At 49.1% G+C, this 13,417-nt stretch overlaps 1 protein-coding gene across 1 annotated transcript in view; it reads right to left on the minus strand.

Moving 5' to 3' along the window:
• SMAD3 (SMAD family member 3) overlaps positions 1-13,417 on the minus strand; it is a 503,489-nt gene that overhangs the window by 171,316 nt on the left and 318,756 nt on the right. Inside the window, exon 3 of the mRNA XM_069625135.1 lies at positions 2,040-2,174. Within this exon, the coding sequence (XP_069481236.1) occupies positions 2,040-2,174 (135 nt within the window). The remainder of the gene's footprint in view (positions 1-2,039; positions 2,175-13,417) is intronic.

Raw genomic sequence — 13,417 nt, forward strand, 5'->3', positions numbered from 1 at the left:
AAATACGATCATCCCCTCCCTCTCCTGATCCGGGGGCAGATCCCGCCAATTGATACACCTCTCTAGCGTGTTGAACCTATGATGCGATTGTCATTGACCCTCTGTAGTACTTATTCATTTATTATACATGCCGCAATATGAAATGTGTGTCACTGTCTTAACATGCTCTGTACTGCCTGCTACTTCTTGCCAATAAAGAAAAGTTAAAAAAAAAAAAAAAAGTATGTGTAGTGTGTGTGTCTGTGCGTGCGTGAGATAGGTCTTTTTTCATTGCGAACTTCAGAAAATGGGAAAATGACATAGAACCAGACTGACAGTAGTAGGCAGTAAAAGAAGTAAAGGGAATAGCAGTAGAGAAAGAGAAGAGTGGGAGAATAGATTTAGCTAGTGGTAAATATACAGAGAGAGGCTAAGAAGAATAGTAAGAGGCAAGGAATTAGAGTGGGGGAAAGGAACAACAGAGGTAGTGACAGTCAGAAGTGATAGAGTTGAGAAATGAGTCAGATCAAAGGATGGCTTTGGAAAGGCAGAGCGAGATCGGAGGGATAGTTGTACTGTGGGAGGAGAACATCTTAAGAGACCAGTATAGTGAAGGGTCAGGTATGAGCAGGTGTGAGAGAAGCATGGGTGACACCAGGCGGCAGAAGGCACCACCCAAAACTCCCTAGAACACTAAGTGGCATAGGTCAGGGAAAGTTAGAAAGCCACCAGCAAGTTAGCCGACGTTTTAGGGGAACCACGACTAGAGTAAGGCAGCAAAAGACAGCCAGATGTTACCATTGACAAGAACTAACATCTAGGCTAGGGAAGTGGGAAAGACTGGGGAAGGCGAGACAGACAGGGATGGCACTAGAGCCATACCTCCCAAGAGAACACGATATGCCCAAAATAGCTTTTTAAAGATTTTATAGCCAATCTATTTCCAAGACATCAATAAAGACCCTTGGACTTTCTACCAGAGTCAGTGTGATTCTTTGTGGCTGCCCGCCCCGTCACAGTAAATGGGTAAATATTGTAATTATTGAATATGTATTTAATGTCGGTCTTGTACTGTCACAATTTACTGTTTTAAGCTCCTCCCCAACCATAATGCATTAACTGCACTGGCTACCAGTGGCTGCGAGGATTACGTTCAAAACCCTCTGCATCATCCACAAGGCCTTCTGGGGCCAGGGGCCTCACCTGCAACTCTCACTTCCTAAATATCTCCCTTCTCGAGCTCTTCGCTCATCCACCTCCAACTCCCTCAGGGTCAGTCGCTTCTCTAAGCAACGAGTTGGTGGTAGATCACTTTCTTCGGCCGGGGCCTCCCTCTGGAACAGCCTCTCTGCCCCCCTGAAACTTGAGGAGAACCACCTCTGGTTCCGGAAGCACCTCAAAATCTTTCTCTTTGCTTCTGCTTTTTCTCATCCTCTCCCCTGCTGAGCTCCTGGCTTATACTGAAACTGCACCGGTTTACCTGGCCACCTTCTGATCTCGGGCCCAGGTCCGCCCCCCCTCCGCCAGTTGCATTCCTGCACTGCCCTCCTGGATACCCCCGCACTTGAGGACTGTTCTCCGTATCCCTACAGTCCTACCACTAGCACTTGGCCATAGTTTATTATTTATTCTATTATCCCATGTTTTGCTGCACTGTCCCCTTCCCCCCTCCCTGCACTTCCCCTTCTCCCCTTCCCATGCACTTGCGCGATCTGAATGACACTTGGCCTAGTAGGATCGTTGTCTCTTTCCTCTGTTCCCCCTCCCTTGCCTCGTCGCGCCTTGAAACACTTGTGTATAGGCGCGTTATAAATGCCATATCATATCATCATAACTACTATATCAGGACTATGTGAAACACGAAGATTGCCCTTTAGATAGTGCTTCTTGGCAACAACATTAATCTGCAAAAAATATAAAACACAAAAACAGTGATTGAAACAAATGGCATGGGACAAGAATGTGCCGCGGATGTTATAATAAATGTAGTACAGATATCTATTATCTTGAATCAAATCTGAAAATGACACGTGGGTTGTTAAAAGTAAGCTATTCCGTACCTGGTATGTAGTTGCTTTGTGGTTCAATTCCGGCTGGAAAGTTGGTGTTCTCAGGGATGGAATGGCTGTAATCATCTAGTGGGGGAAATTCAGCTGGGATTTCTGTGTGCCTCGGAACCAACACAGGAGGCAGAACTTTAAAATAAAACACATTAGACAAAAGTAAATTACCACATGCATTAAGAGAACAATGTGTAATAAACATAAGACAATCATTATAATTGTTCTTTCATAACGCGCTTAAAACCAGCGAGTGGTTTCTAAGCGCGCAATCAGGATTCAAACCGGTGTTGCGCTGCATTGTCTTGCTTCCAAGAAATAATGTGTTGCCCCTGAGCTATCCTTCCTCACCAGTGATATCAGGCAAGAGGCACTACTAGACAAGGCTGCACAAGGTCCTACCCAGAAAAAAACATCAATTCTTACTAAGAAACATTCAGTCCTTTGTGGATGTGTCTACATTTCAACAACATGATCCATCCCTTTCCCGCACCATCCACTTGTAGATGTTTCTTCTGCTCAGGTGAGCTACTGGAGAAAAATAAGGTAACTCACCATAGTGACCACCTTACTCCTAGTCCATAGTCCCCTTTCCTCCATACTTATGGGACATTCCTCCGTCCTGTGGGACGGGACCGGAGCACTTTGTAAAAAGCATCACATTTTTCAAAAATGTGTCCTTCCTCTCTTTTTATGCGGGGGTACCGCATGCAGCCGTAACCCTGCCCACATTAGCTCCGCCCAGCGCATCGCCCATCAGTCCTTTTCTATCGCTTTTAAGCAATAACAGAGGAACCTTATTAGAGAGGACGGCGGGCGGGTGTATGGAGGAAAGGGGACTATGGACTAGGAGTAAGGTGGTCACTACGGTGGGTAACCTTAGTATACTCCTACGTTCCGTCCCCTTTCCTCCATACTTATGGGAGATTCCCAAGCACTCCTAACAGGAAATACGGGTGGATGGAAAATTCCTTACTGAAAAAGGTTTTTAAGCACAGCCTGGCCAAACTGAGCATCAGACCTGGAGGTCAGATCCAAACAGTAGTGTTTACAAAAAGCCGATGGAGAAGAACAGGTAGCCGCTTTCGCGATGGTCTCCCAGGGGACATACTTTTGAAAGGCAACAGCAGCAGCCTTGCCCCGTACTAGATGTGCATGAACCCCTTTTAGAGGTTGAAGACCTTCAACAGTTTAAGACTCCATAATACAGGCAGCAATCTATCTGGAAATAGTCGCTTTGGAGGCCTGTTCGCCCTGCGGATTACCGAAGGTCATCAAGAGTTGAGAAGAACTCCTAAATTCAGATGTTCTGTCCAGATAGAACTTAAGAGCTCTTCTAACGTCTAGGCAATGCAAAACCCTCTCAGCCTCTGAGGCTGGGTTTTGAAAGAAGACAGGCAAGGAGATTGAGTGATACAGATGAAAATCAGTGACTACTTTTGGAAGGAAAGAAGGATTCGTCCTCAGGACAACCTTATCCTTATAAAAAACCAGAAAGGGATGCTCCACTGACAAGGCCTGGAGCTCACTCACAGGTCTTGCCGAAGTCACAGCGACCAAGAAGGACACTTTCCACGAAAGGTGTTGAAGAACAATTCACCGTTCTCCTCAGCCTGCACAGCGTCCGATGAATCAGAGGCAGAGGCGGAAAAGCATAGGTTCTCATATTGAGGCTGGGAATTTCGAGGGCATCCCCCAGAGAGGAGGCTCCCAGCCCGTTCCTGGAGGCATGCAGAGGAAGTTTCCTGTTTGACGCTGTTGCAAAGAGGTCCACTTCTGGAGTACCCCAACACCGGAAGATTTGCAAGAGGACCTCCAAGTTCAGTTCCCCCCTCGTAACTGACCACTGTACGTCAGCTGAGGGCATCCGCATTAACATTCAGCTAACGTGGGATGTACACTGCCACCAGCCAGATGCCATGCTGAACCCATAGCCGAATGGCAAGATCCACAAGAGGAGGGGACTTGGTACCCCTTTGTTTGTTGATATAAAACATGGACACCACATTGTCTGTGCGGATCTGAACTACTTTGTTGACAATGACAGGCTGGAACGCTTTGAGCGCCAGAAAGATTGCCAGGAGCTCCAATTGATTTATATGAAGGAGCTTGTCCTGCGGTGACCAGAGATCTGAAACCTGAAGAAGGTCCAACGTCGCACCCCATCCCAGCAGGGAAGAGTCCGTCGTGATCGTCACTAGCGGGCCGGGCTCCTGAAAAGCTGCGCCCACCGACAGATTGCTGAGAGACGACCACCACACAAGGTCCGCTCTCATAAAAAATGGAACAGGAATCATTTTGGAGTCTCGGTCCACTGCTTGGCGCCAAGAACTCCGAAAAGCCATCTGTGTTCGCCTCATCTTGAGACGAGCAAGAGGAAGAGCCAGCGGCCATGAGGCCCAGAAGCATCTGGAACCACCAGGCCGACATGCTCTCTGACTGCGCAAACACCTGACACGTGGCCAACAGATGCGTCATTCTGTCCCCGGTCATAAACACCCTGCAGTCGATCTTGTTCGACCGAAAACCCAGGAAAATCAGGTCCGGAGAGACCGTCATGGAGGATTTCCGCCAGTTCACCGACAGCCCAAGATGGAACAGGAGCTGGAGGAAAGACTGACGATTGCTCAAGGCTGATTGAGGACAAGGACTGCGTAGCAGCAAATCGTCCAAATATGGATACACATCCCTGAAGCCGAAGATGAGCTGCGATAAACAACATCATTTTCGTAAAGACACGCAGTGCCGAGCTGAGGCCAAACGGGAGCACTCTGAACTGGAAGTGCTCCTCCCCCACGGAAAAACATAGTATTTCCGATGCGCACGCCAAATCAGAATATGCATATAAGCATCCTGAAGGTCCACTACGCTGAGCCAATCGCCCTTCTGTAAAGAGGACTTTATGCGACAGGGCGTGATCATCTTGAATTTCTCTTGGGGTAGAGAGAGATTGAACTGGGAAAGGTCTAGGATGGTGCACAGGCCAGCCTGGTTGGGTTTGGGCACCGTAAACAGCCAGGAGTAGAAGCCCTCCCCTCGCTCCCCTAGGGGAACGGGTTCCACCGCTCTGAGATATAGCAACTTCTGTATCTCGGCTCTGAGGGAGGGCGACCCCGACTGCTGGAAGGGAGGATTGATGGGAATGTAGGGGGAAGGGGCAAGCGGAAGCTCACTCGAGAGACTGACAAGACCCACCGGTCCTCGGTGATGGCCTGCCACACCTCCCAGTGAGACGCAATGCACCCTCTCACCGGGGTCTCGTGCGAGTGCAGAGAAACTTCATTTAGTTAGTTTATCGGTGGCGCCGCCACCAGAACCGGAAGAGGAGACTGAAGAACGGGAAAAAACCTGCCCTATTGTTGCCGTCGGCGGGAATTTCCTGATGGAGTATCGACCCTACAGGACTTCCGATCTAGAAATCCCATCAAACCAGAGGAAGGCAGAGGCTGCGAAGACGTTCTCTGTGCCCTGAAAGGCGGTTTCACCAAGACGGACAAGGACTTGGCGGTCTGGGTGCTGTCCATAGTCTTAATCAGCTCCACATCTGTCGTTGAATGAAAAAGCTCATTGCCATCAAAAGGCAGGTCCAGAACTTTATCCTGCACCTCGTTAAAGAACTTGGTAGCTTGCAGCCAAGCCTGACGATAGGTGTCCACGCCAAGCATAAGGCCACGGGCCGAGGTTTCGTCATGATGCGTCGCGGCCTCCAGCATATCTTGCGCCAGAACCCTGGCATCGGACAATCCTGCTTTAAAATCCTCTAGTTTATTAGCGGGAATGAATTCCTCAAACTCTGACAGACCTTTCCACATTTTCATATTTGCCCCCGCTAATACCAGTTCCGCATTAGCCTGACATAACTGCAGGGCTGAATTAGCGAAAATCTTCCTCCCCAAAGAGTCAAGAAGCTTGTCCTCTTCGGCCAGAACCCGCGCTGCCACTGTAGAAGACGACAAAGTGAGTCTAGATTGTAATGTAGCAGCACCCACCACCGTGGAGGAAGGGGGCGGACACAACGCTAAGGCCACTTCTTCCGAAGAATGGAGCCTATAACGAGCATCAATCTTTTTAATTTACAAACAGTCCAGAGTGTGGTTTCTCCCAGACTTTACGGACCTCGGCTAAAACGTCCTTTTGCAAGAGAAAGCCGGTGCGCTCCAAAGGAGACAAGGTGAACGCCACCGAAAGCACCCCTTCCTGCGGAACAGGTGCCTCGGGTACTGGAACATCTAAAAGACATGTCCAGCACCCGGTCGTGAAAGGCTCTAACAGAGCGGGGCTGGTCCTCGCTGTCCTGATCCCCCTGTGCGTCGTCCGACACATCTGATCAGGCTGTGCAACATCTGGCACTGCTGGAGATTTGTCCACTGGAGACATAGGAGGCACGGGAGGCAGAGCTGGTGGATGCCCGGCCGGTAGAGGCAGAGCTGGCAGAATCACTGGTGCCACAACTGGGACCGACCGCGCAGATGGGCATATCTCCCTAAACAAGCCTCGAAAATACTCCTTCATGGGGTTGGAGCGCATTAGCTTTTGAAATTTACTGAAAAAAAGCGTCCTCCACCAACGATTTAGGAGCGACTGGAGGAGGCCTCTCATGAGCTGAGTAACTCCATGGACGTAAGGGACAAGGTTGCCAAGAGGGCCCTTCAACACTTATCAACATGGATCAAGGGCGCAGATGCCGCAGGAAGCGAGACGTTGTGCGGTAGGGGCATCCGAGCGTTCCAGTCAAAAACTGGACGAAAGGGATGCGCACAAGGAAAACGGTGTGCCACTCCCCACACCTAGCGCCGATGGCTTGTGTGTAAAGGAGGTATCCAAAATGACCACCGTAGTCTTGGCGGGAGTAGCTGCCATTTTGTCAGCACCTGAGGAGACCGGCGACACGTGTGAAAGTGAGACAGGGGTCTCCACAGATGGGTCGGGGTGCTTCATCTTAGTCTTGACACAAAGAAACCTCTGCCGAGCCGGTACTGCGTGGCCTAGAATGTTTTTGAGACATGCCATCAGCCAGACTAGCCTTCAACGGAAGGACTTCGGCAACGCCGGTAACAAGAGGAATTCCGGTCATAGACCTCACTCCGTGCCCCCTCAATAGAACTGGCATCACCGCTTGAGTGGGAACGATGAGGAGTACACCTCACTGACGAGGCCTTAGCAGGCCCCTCAGAATTGTCGGTTACCTTAGCCTCCAAACGAGGGACCTCGGACCTGAGCCCAGTAAAAGCCCCTTCACGAAGGGCCTCTTACTTTAGTTCGCTACAGAAAGCCTCCACAGAGGCCTCACGGTGAACCCTGGTGTCTTTACGGGAAGCTCCAGTCAAGGAGACATCGAAGCAAGCTTTGCTACCCACCGCCGCATTAGAACTGGGCCCACAAACAGCCCCCACTGGAGGGGCCTCGGATTGTAATCCGGTGTCAATAGGCCCCTTACGGAGCCCCTCAGAGAAAACTCTGGTACACTTTTTAGGCCTATAAGGCACCTCAGGGCAAGCCCCGGTAACAGAGCTTTTGATGATCCTCCCGGACCGGGAAGACCCGGCCGGGGTGCCGTAAAAACAAAACATCTCAGCGGGCGTTTCTTCTTCTCGTCGTTGAAAGGTTGAAAGTTCGTAGGGGGTGTGCGCTGAAACACTTCCTCCTCCTACCGCTCTAAACGGCATTGAAGTGCCCGCACCGAAAGGGAATCGCAGTAAAAACACGAGTCCCACCGGTGGTCCAGACGCAAACACTCTAAACAAAGAGGATGGGGGTCCGCCCTAGTGAAGCGTCGCTGACAGGAAGAACAATTAGGAAAGTCTAACTGAAACGGCATACATGGACTGCCACACGACCGCTAAGCCGGAGCAGGAGAGGAGGACACTGGAAGGAAAAAGTCTTCCAAAGATGCAAGTACGTCCAGTCCCGATCGAGCGGAGAAAAGGACTGATGGGCGATGCGCTGGGCAGAGCTAAGGTGGGCAGGATTACGGCCAGATGCAGTACCTGCGCGTAAAAAGAGAAGGACACATTTTTGAAAAATGTGATGCTTTTTACAAAGTTCTCCGGTATCGTCCCACAAGACGGAGGAATGTCCCATAAGCATGGAGGAAAGGGGACGGGACGTAGGAGTAGATACATTTTGAAGTTTGCATCATGGAAATCCTATAACATCCTCACTTGCAAAGCCAGTAAATTATGAAAAATTACCTTCATAGTTTCAGGTTCTCTTAGTCCTTACTTTCCCTCCTTCCTTCACAGCTGTTTGGGAATATCTGCATTCTTAGATGGGCTCTAGAAGATCTGCTGTCACTTTAAGATAGCTATTTGCATTGAGCGATGGTCACATGTGCATACCTCTGCATGCTAATCCCGTTCCTGGTTACTGTACGTCACCAACCGCTGCACTCCGGGTCTGTATTTTTCTCCCCTGCCAATCAGGTGGTTGAAGCACATTATATGCCCTAGAGCATGGTAGGGTGGGTCTTGTGTAGGAGAGAGAGCAAGGACTGAGAACTTGAATCACCATGGAGCTAATAATTTATTGTTTCAGTATATATGCCTTCCTTCCCAACTGTATGGAACCAGACTATGAAGATAAGGACTCAGTAGGATAGGGATAGGAGGGTCAGCATATACCACATGCTTCCTGGTCAAAAGAAGCATCCTTTGTAGTGAAGGCTAAAGAAGTGCAACATGCCTCAGCAAGGCCACAAATGTTGTGTTTGATCTGGTGGAACGAGCTTGACATTTCTGCAATGTCTGTTCGGTCTTTAGACCAGATGATTTGGAGATACACATGTCGTATCCGCCTAGCAATAGAACGCTTAGAAATCTTATTGCAAGGGGTAATTATATCATAGGATAAGAAAAGAGAAGACAGTTTGAACGCTATAGTTTGCTCTATGTAAACATTTGGTGATTGATACATTCATGTTTTACAAAGCTTCTTCTGTCCATCGGCAAAACGGTCTTGAAAAAAAAGACTAAAATTGATTTCCTGGTTGAAATAAAAGTTAGTGACCATTTGAGAAAGGCACGAGGGAAGAGTTTGTAAAAAAAAAGGTTGTCTCCATGAAAGAGTAGATAAGGCTCCTTACAAGAGCAGGCCTGTAGTTCTCCAATGTCCCTGGTACGCTGATGGCAACCAAAAAGGCAGTATACCATGTGAGAAGGTTTAAATCAAAAGAAGCCATTGGTTCCAATGGCTTGTTCAATGAATAAGTGAACAGAATTACATCCCAGCTTTCAGTAAGATGTCTGGTAGGAGAATGAAGTACCTGCAAGCATTCAAAGTGACCTTTGATAGTGTCATTTGGAAGGAAAAAAAAACAATCCTTTCTGTTTAGATATATACCAAAAGCAAATGGTGATTATATGTGCCAAATGAAACACTTGTGGAGGCCAGATAAAGCACATGACATCATCGATGAAAGCTTCAACAGGGTTTAAGTCATTTTCAAGAGCCCAATGACAGAACCTTAGCCACTTACTGTTGTACTGGTTTTTGGTGTATTCTTTCGTAGACCAACATTATGAAGATAGTCTCTTGCAAGAAATCGAGACGGCCAGAAACTAGATCTTCAGTTAAGGGCTCTTTAAGCTCAGCAATGTTAGAAAGGGGTGAAGTACACCCCACCTCTCTTGGGTTAATTGATCTAGAACTTGTAGTAGGTCATAGGCACCTTCAGTTCGCAGGAGAATATGCGAGAACCATACCTGTCATGGCCAAAAGGGGCCACTACAATGATTAGCACATATTTTTTAATTTCAATTTCTTTTTTAATTTCAATGGAGTCCCTAAAACAGAGGCAGAGGTGGACAGTCGTCAACGGCCCTGAACCAGTCCAGAAGAAGAAAGCAACCCAGTCCATATTTATGATGTATAAAGGGGACACAGGGCTCAGATTTGTGAAGAGGTCTATTTGAGGGTGGCCCAGAAGACTAAAGTTCACATTCATGGCATACATGCAAGAGTATGCTTAAAGAGTCTACCAATACTTTTTCCTTGCCTCAAAGATGGAACACTATCATAAAAAGGTGAAGACAAGCCCCCGTCCCAAATCCTTTTTGCTAATAGACACAGACCGTGGGAATGTGCTACACCCTTGCTTGTTGATGAAAGACATCTCTTCAGCAATGTATGTAAACATGTGTACCAACCTTTCCCTGAATTGAAGGCAGGAAGGATTTGAGAGCTAGACACTGCTGTGGTGGTCTTTTCTGTTCTGGCTGGTCCAGAGGCTAGGAGTCTGCACATCCAGGCAATAAGCACAAGATTCAGAGGAATTGGTAATAGTATTTTCGACCTGTTAACGTCTGAAGCTTGACACTGAAAATCTCTGGTTAGGTCCACCAAAAAAGCTGCAAGGCCAACCACTAGCAGATACTGCCCTGTTTTGAAAATAAGAAGACTTTGGAGAAGAAGCTGCAGATAGTTTGTTTAAAAAAACGTGTAATATTTTTGCAGAAATCAGGTTTTTTGGGGTTCAACTGAAATGGCACTGTGAGATTAGTGGTGTTGATGTACATGTACACTTTCCCAGGACCAGGTTAGGTTTATTGAGGGAGGAAAGAATTAGCCATACAAAACAAATCAAGTGCATTTTCTTGTTGCTGAAATAGACCCTTGTATGCACAAACTGCATTACTGACTGCTCTAGATGGTGTCTATGTCTTCATCCACCTCCAGCTGTTTAGGGCAGTATCCCTACCTTACGTAATCTAGAAAGAATATTTTTTAAAACATCCTGGAGAGAGTTTAAAAAAAAATTGATGTGTTGATGTCTAAATGAATATGCCATAACACCATTCTTACACATTTACAAATTATACATATTGGGCCTTATTATGAGTGTGTCGGTCCGGAAACAACGGTGCCGGTAAGCATACCGGCACAGTTGTTGGCAGACCGGCACACTGAGTTCTGTGGGCGGCTGCCGTCGTGACCCCCACCTGGCGGGTGGGACGGCAGCCGCCCACAGACGTTGACGGAAGCACCGGCACTGTTGCACACGGTGCCGGTGCTTCCTTGCTCCCCATTCCCATTCAGTCCTAAGGGACTCGAATGGGAATAGGGAGTGACATTTTCCAGCGCCTGGCTTCACGAACCCGCAGGGCTGTAATGCCCCGGTGATTCCCTAAAGCCAGGCACTGAAAAAAAAGCACAATTCCGGCAGCAGCCTGCCGTTTTTACTGGCACGGCTACCGCCGGGGTTGTAATGGGGCATATTTTCTTTTTAAAATAACATTACCTTAAAATTATTACATTTCTTTACTTCGCGAATTCATCACAAGATAAGTTAGATTTCCTTAATTTACTCGACAACAAGAAACAAGTTACTTACCTGTAACTGTTGTTCTCCAGCATGGGTCTGGCATGGATTCACATGCTCATGAATATTCCCCGTCGTCAGTCTGGGAATCCTCGGTAAAGAAAAAATCAGTATCAGTTTCGTTTCTGATCTATCTTTCGTAGTAGTAACCAATCACTGATTCCTGCGTCATACTGACCACAGCCAATGACTGCCCTCTACCTAAGCCCCGCCTCTGGCATCCATCTTCAGATTTGGTAGCACGTGAAGAGGCAGTATGACCAAGTGAAGAGCCGCAGAGGGGTAGGCGGGAGGGTTCGCATGTGAATCCATGCCAGACCCATGCTGGAGAACAACAGTTACAGGTAAGTAACTTGTTCCTTCTCCAGCATGGGGTCTGGCATGGATTCACATGCTCATGAATATAAGAATAAATAGCAGTACACACATGCACAACCACGGGGGGTGGCAAAAGGCTCAACATTAAGCAATACAAAAAACTCAACATTAAGCATCTCTTACCTCCTCACCAGGCTCACCTTAAGTGAACAGGTTGCGCAGCACTGCTTGGCCGACCCTGGACTCCTCCCTGGAATCCCGATCGACGCAGTAGAATCTCGTGAAGGTGTGCGTCGACCTCCACGTAGCAGCCCTGCAGATGTCCAGCAGGGGCACACCAGATAAGAACGCCGTAGTAGCAGCGATCGCTCTGGTCGAATGGGCTCTCGGACGGCCTGGCAGCGGTCGGTTAGCCAACCGGTGGCAGTGCATGATGCAGCCGGAGAGCCATCTGGAAATAGAAGACTTTGAGAGAGCCTTCCCTTGATTCACAGGTCCAAAGTTCACGAACAGCTGTGATGTCCTCCGGAAACTCTTTGTGCGGTCCACGTAGAACTTCAGCGCTCTAGCCACATCCAGCGCGTGCAAAGTCCTCTCGGCCGGCGACGAAGGAGACGGGAAGAAAACAGGTAACACCAAGGGCTCGTTAAGATGGAAGTCCCACAGCACCTTGGGCATAAAGGAGGGGTGCGTCCTAAGCACCACCCTCGAGGCATGGAAAGTCAAGTACTGTGCTGTGCAGGATAGGGCCTGGATCTCTCCCACTCGTCGTGCGGAGGTAATGGCCACCAGGAATGCAGTCTTCCACGACACAAACTTCATCAGTGCGGAGTGCATCGGCTCAAATGGGGGCCCCATGAGCCTGGTCAGCACCACGTTAAGTTCCCACGCCGGGGCCTTCACCGGCGGGAACGACCGGAACAGTCCTTCCATAAACTCTTTTACCAGTCGATGGGACCACAGGGACGTCGTCCTGTGGTTCTGGTATATCTGGAGATCGCCGCCAGATGAATCTTAATGGAGGCATGGGCTAGCCCAGCCTTTGCCAGCGATAGCAGGTACGGCAGCACTTGAGGGGCCGTAATCCGTAGGGGGTTGATCTTCTGTGCTCGGCACCAGATAGAGAACCTCTTCCACTTATGACCGTAGCATTTGAGAGTCGAGGACGCCCTGGCCTTTGCAAGAACCTCTCTGCAATCGGCCGGTATATCGTAGCCTCCAAACTCTAGCGCTGCAGGAGCCAAGCCTGCAGGTTCAGCGATGCCGGGTCGTGGTGGAAGATGGCGCCTCCTTCTCTGGAGAGAAGGTCTGCGTCCGCCGACAGCTTGATGGGAGGGGACGTTGACAAGTCCAGAAGGTCCGGGAACCAGATCTGCCTCGGCCACGCCGGTGCGACGAGGATCATCCTGCACCGGGACCTCTTGAGCTGGCTGATGAGTCGAAGCAGCAACGGCAACGGAGGGAACGCATACAGGTATAGGCCGTCCCAGGAGAACGAGAACGCATCGCCCATGCTTCTCGGCTGGGGAAACCTGCTGGCGAACCTCTTGCACTTCGAGTTCGTCGCTGTTGCAAACAGGTCGATTTGGGGTTTGCCCCATCGTCGGAAGAGTAGATCCACCTGATCCTGGCGCAGTTCCCACTCGTGACACGCGCACAGCTCCCTGCTGAGCGAGTCAGCGATGGTGTTGCTTTCTCCTGCCAGGTGGAAGGGAACCAGGAACATCCCCTGGGCGACCGCCCA

This window comes from Ambystoma mexicanum, chromosome 11 (genome assembly GCF_040938575.1).
Source record: "Ambystoma mexicanum isolate Mex_15411 chromosome 11, UKY_AmexF1_1, whole genome shotgun sequence".
Lineage (NCBI taxonomy): Eukaryota > Metazoa > Chordata > Amphibia > Caudata > Ambystomatidae > Ambystoma > Ambystoma mexicanum.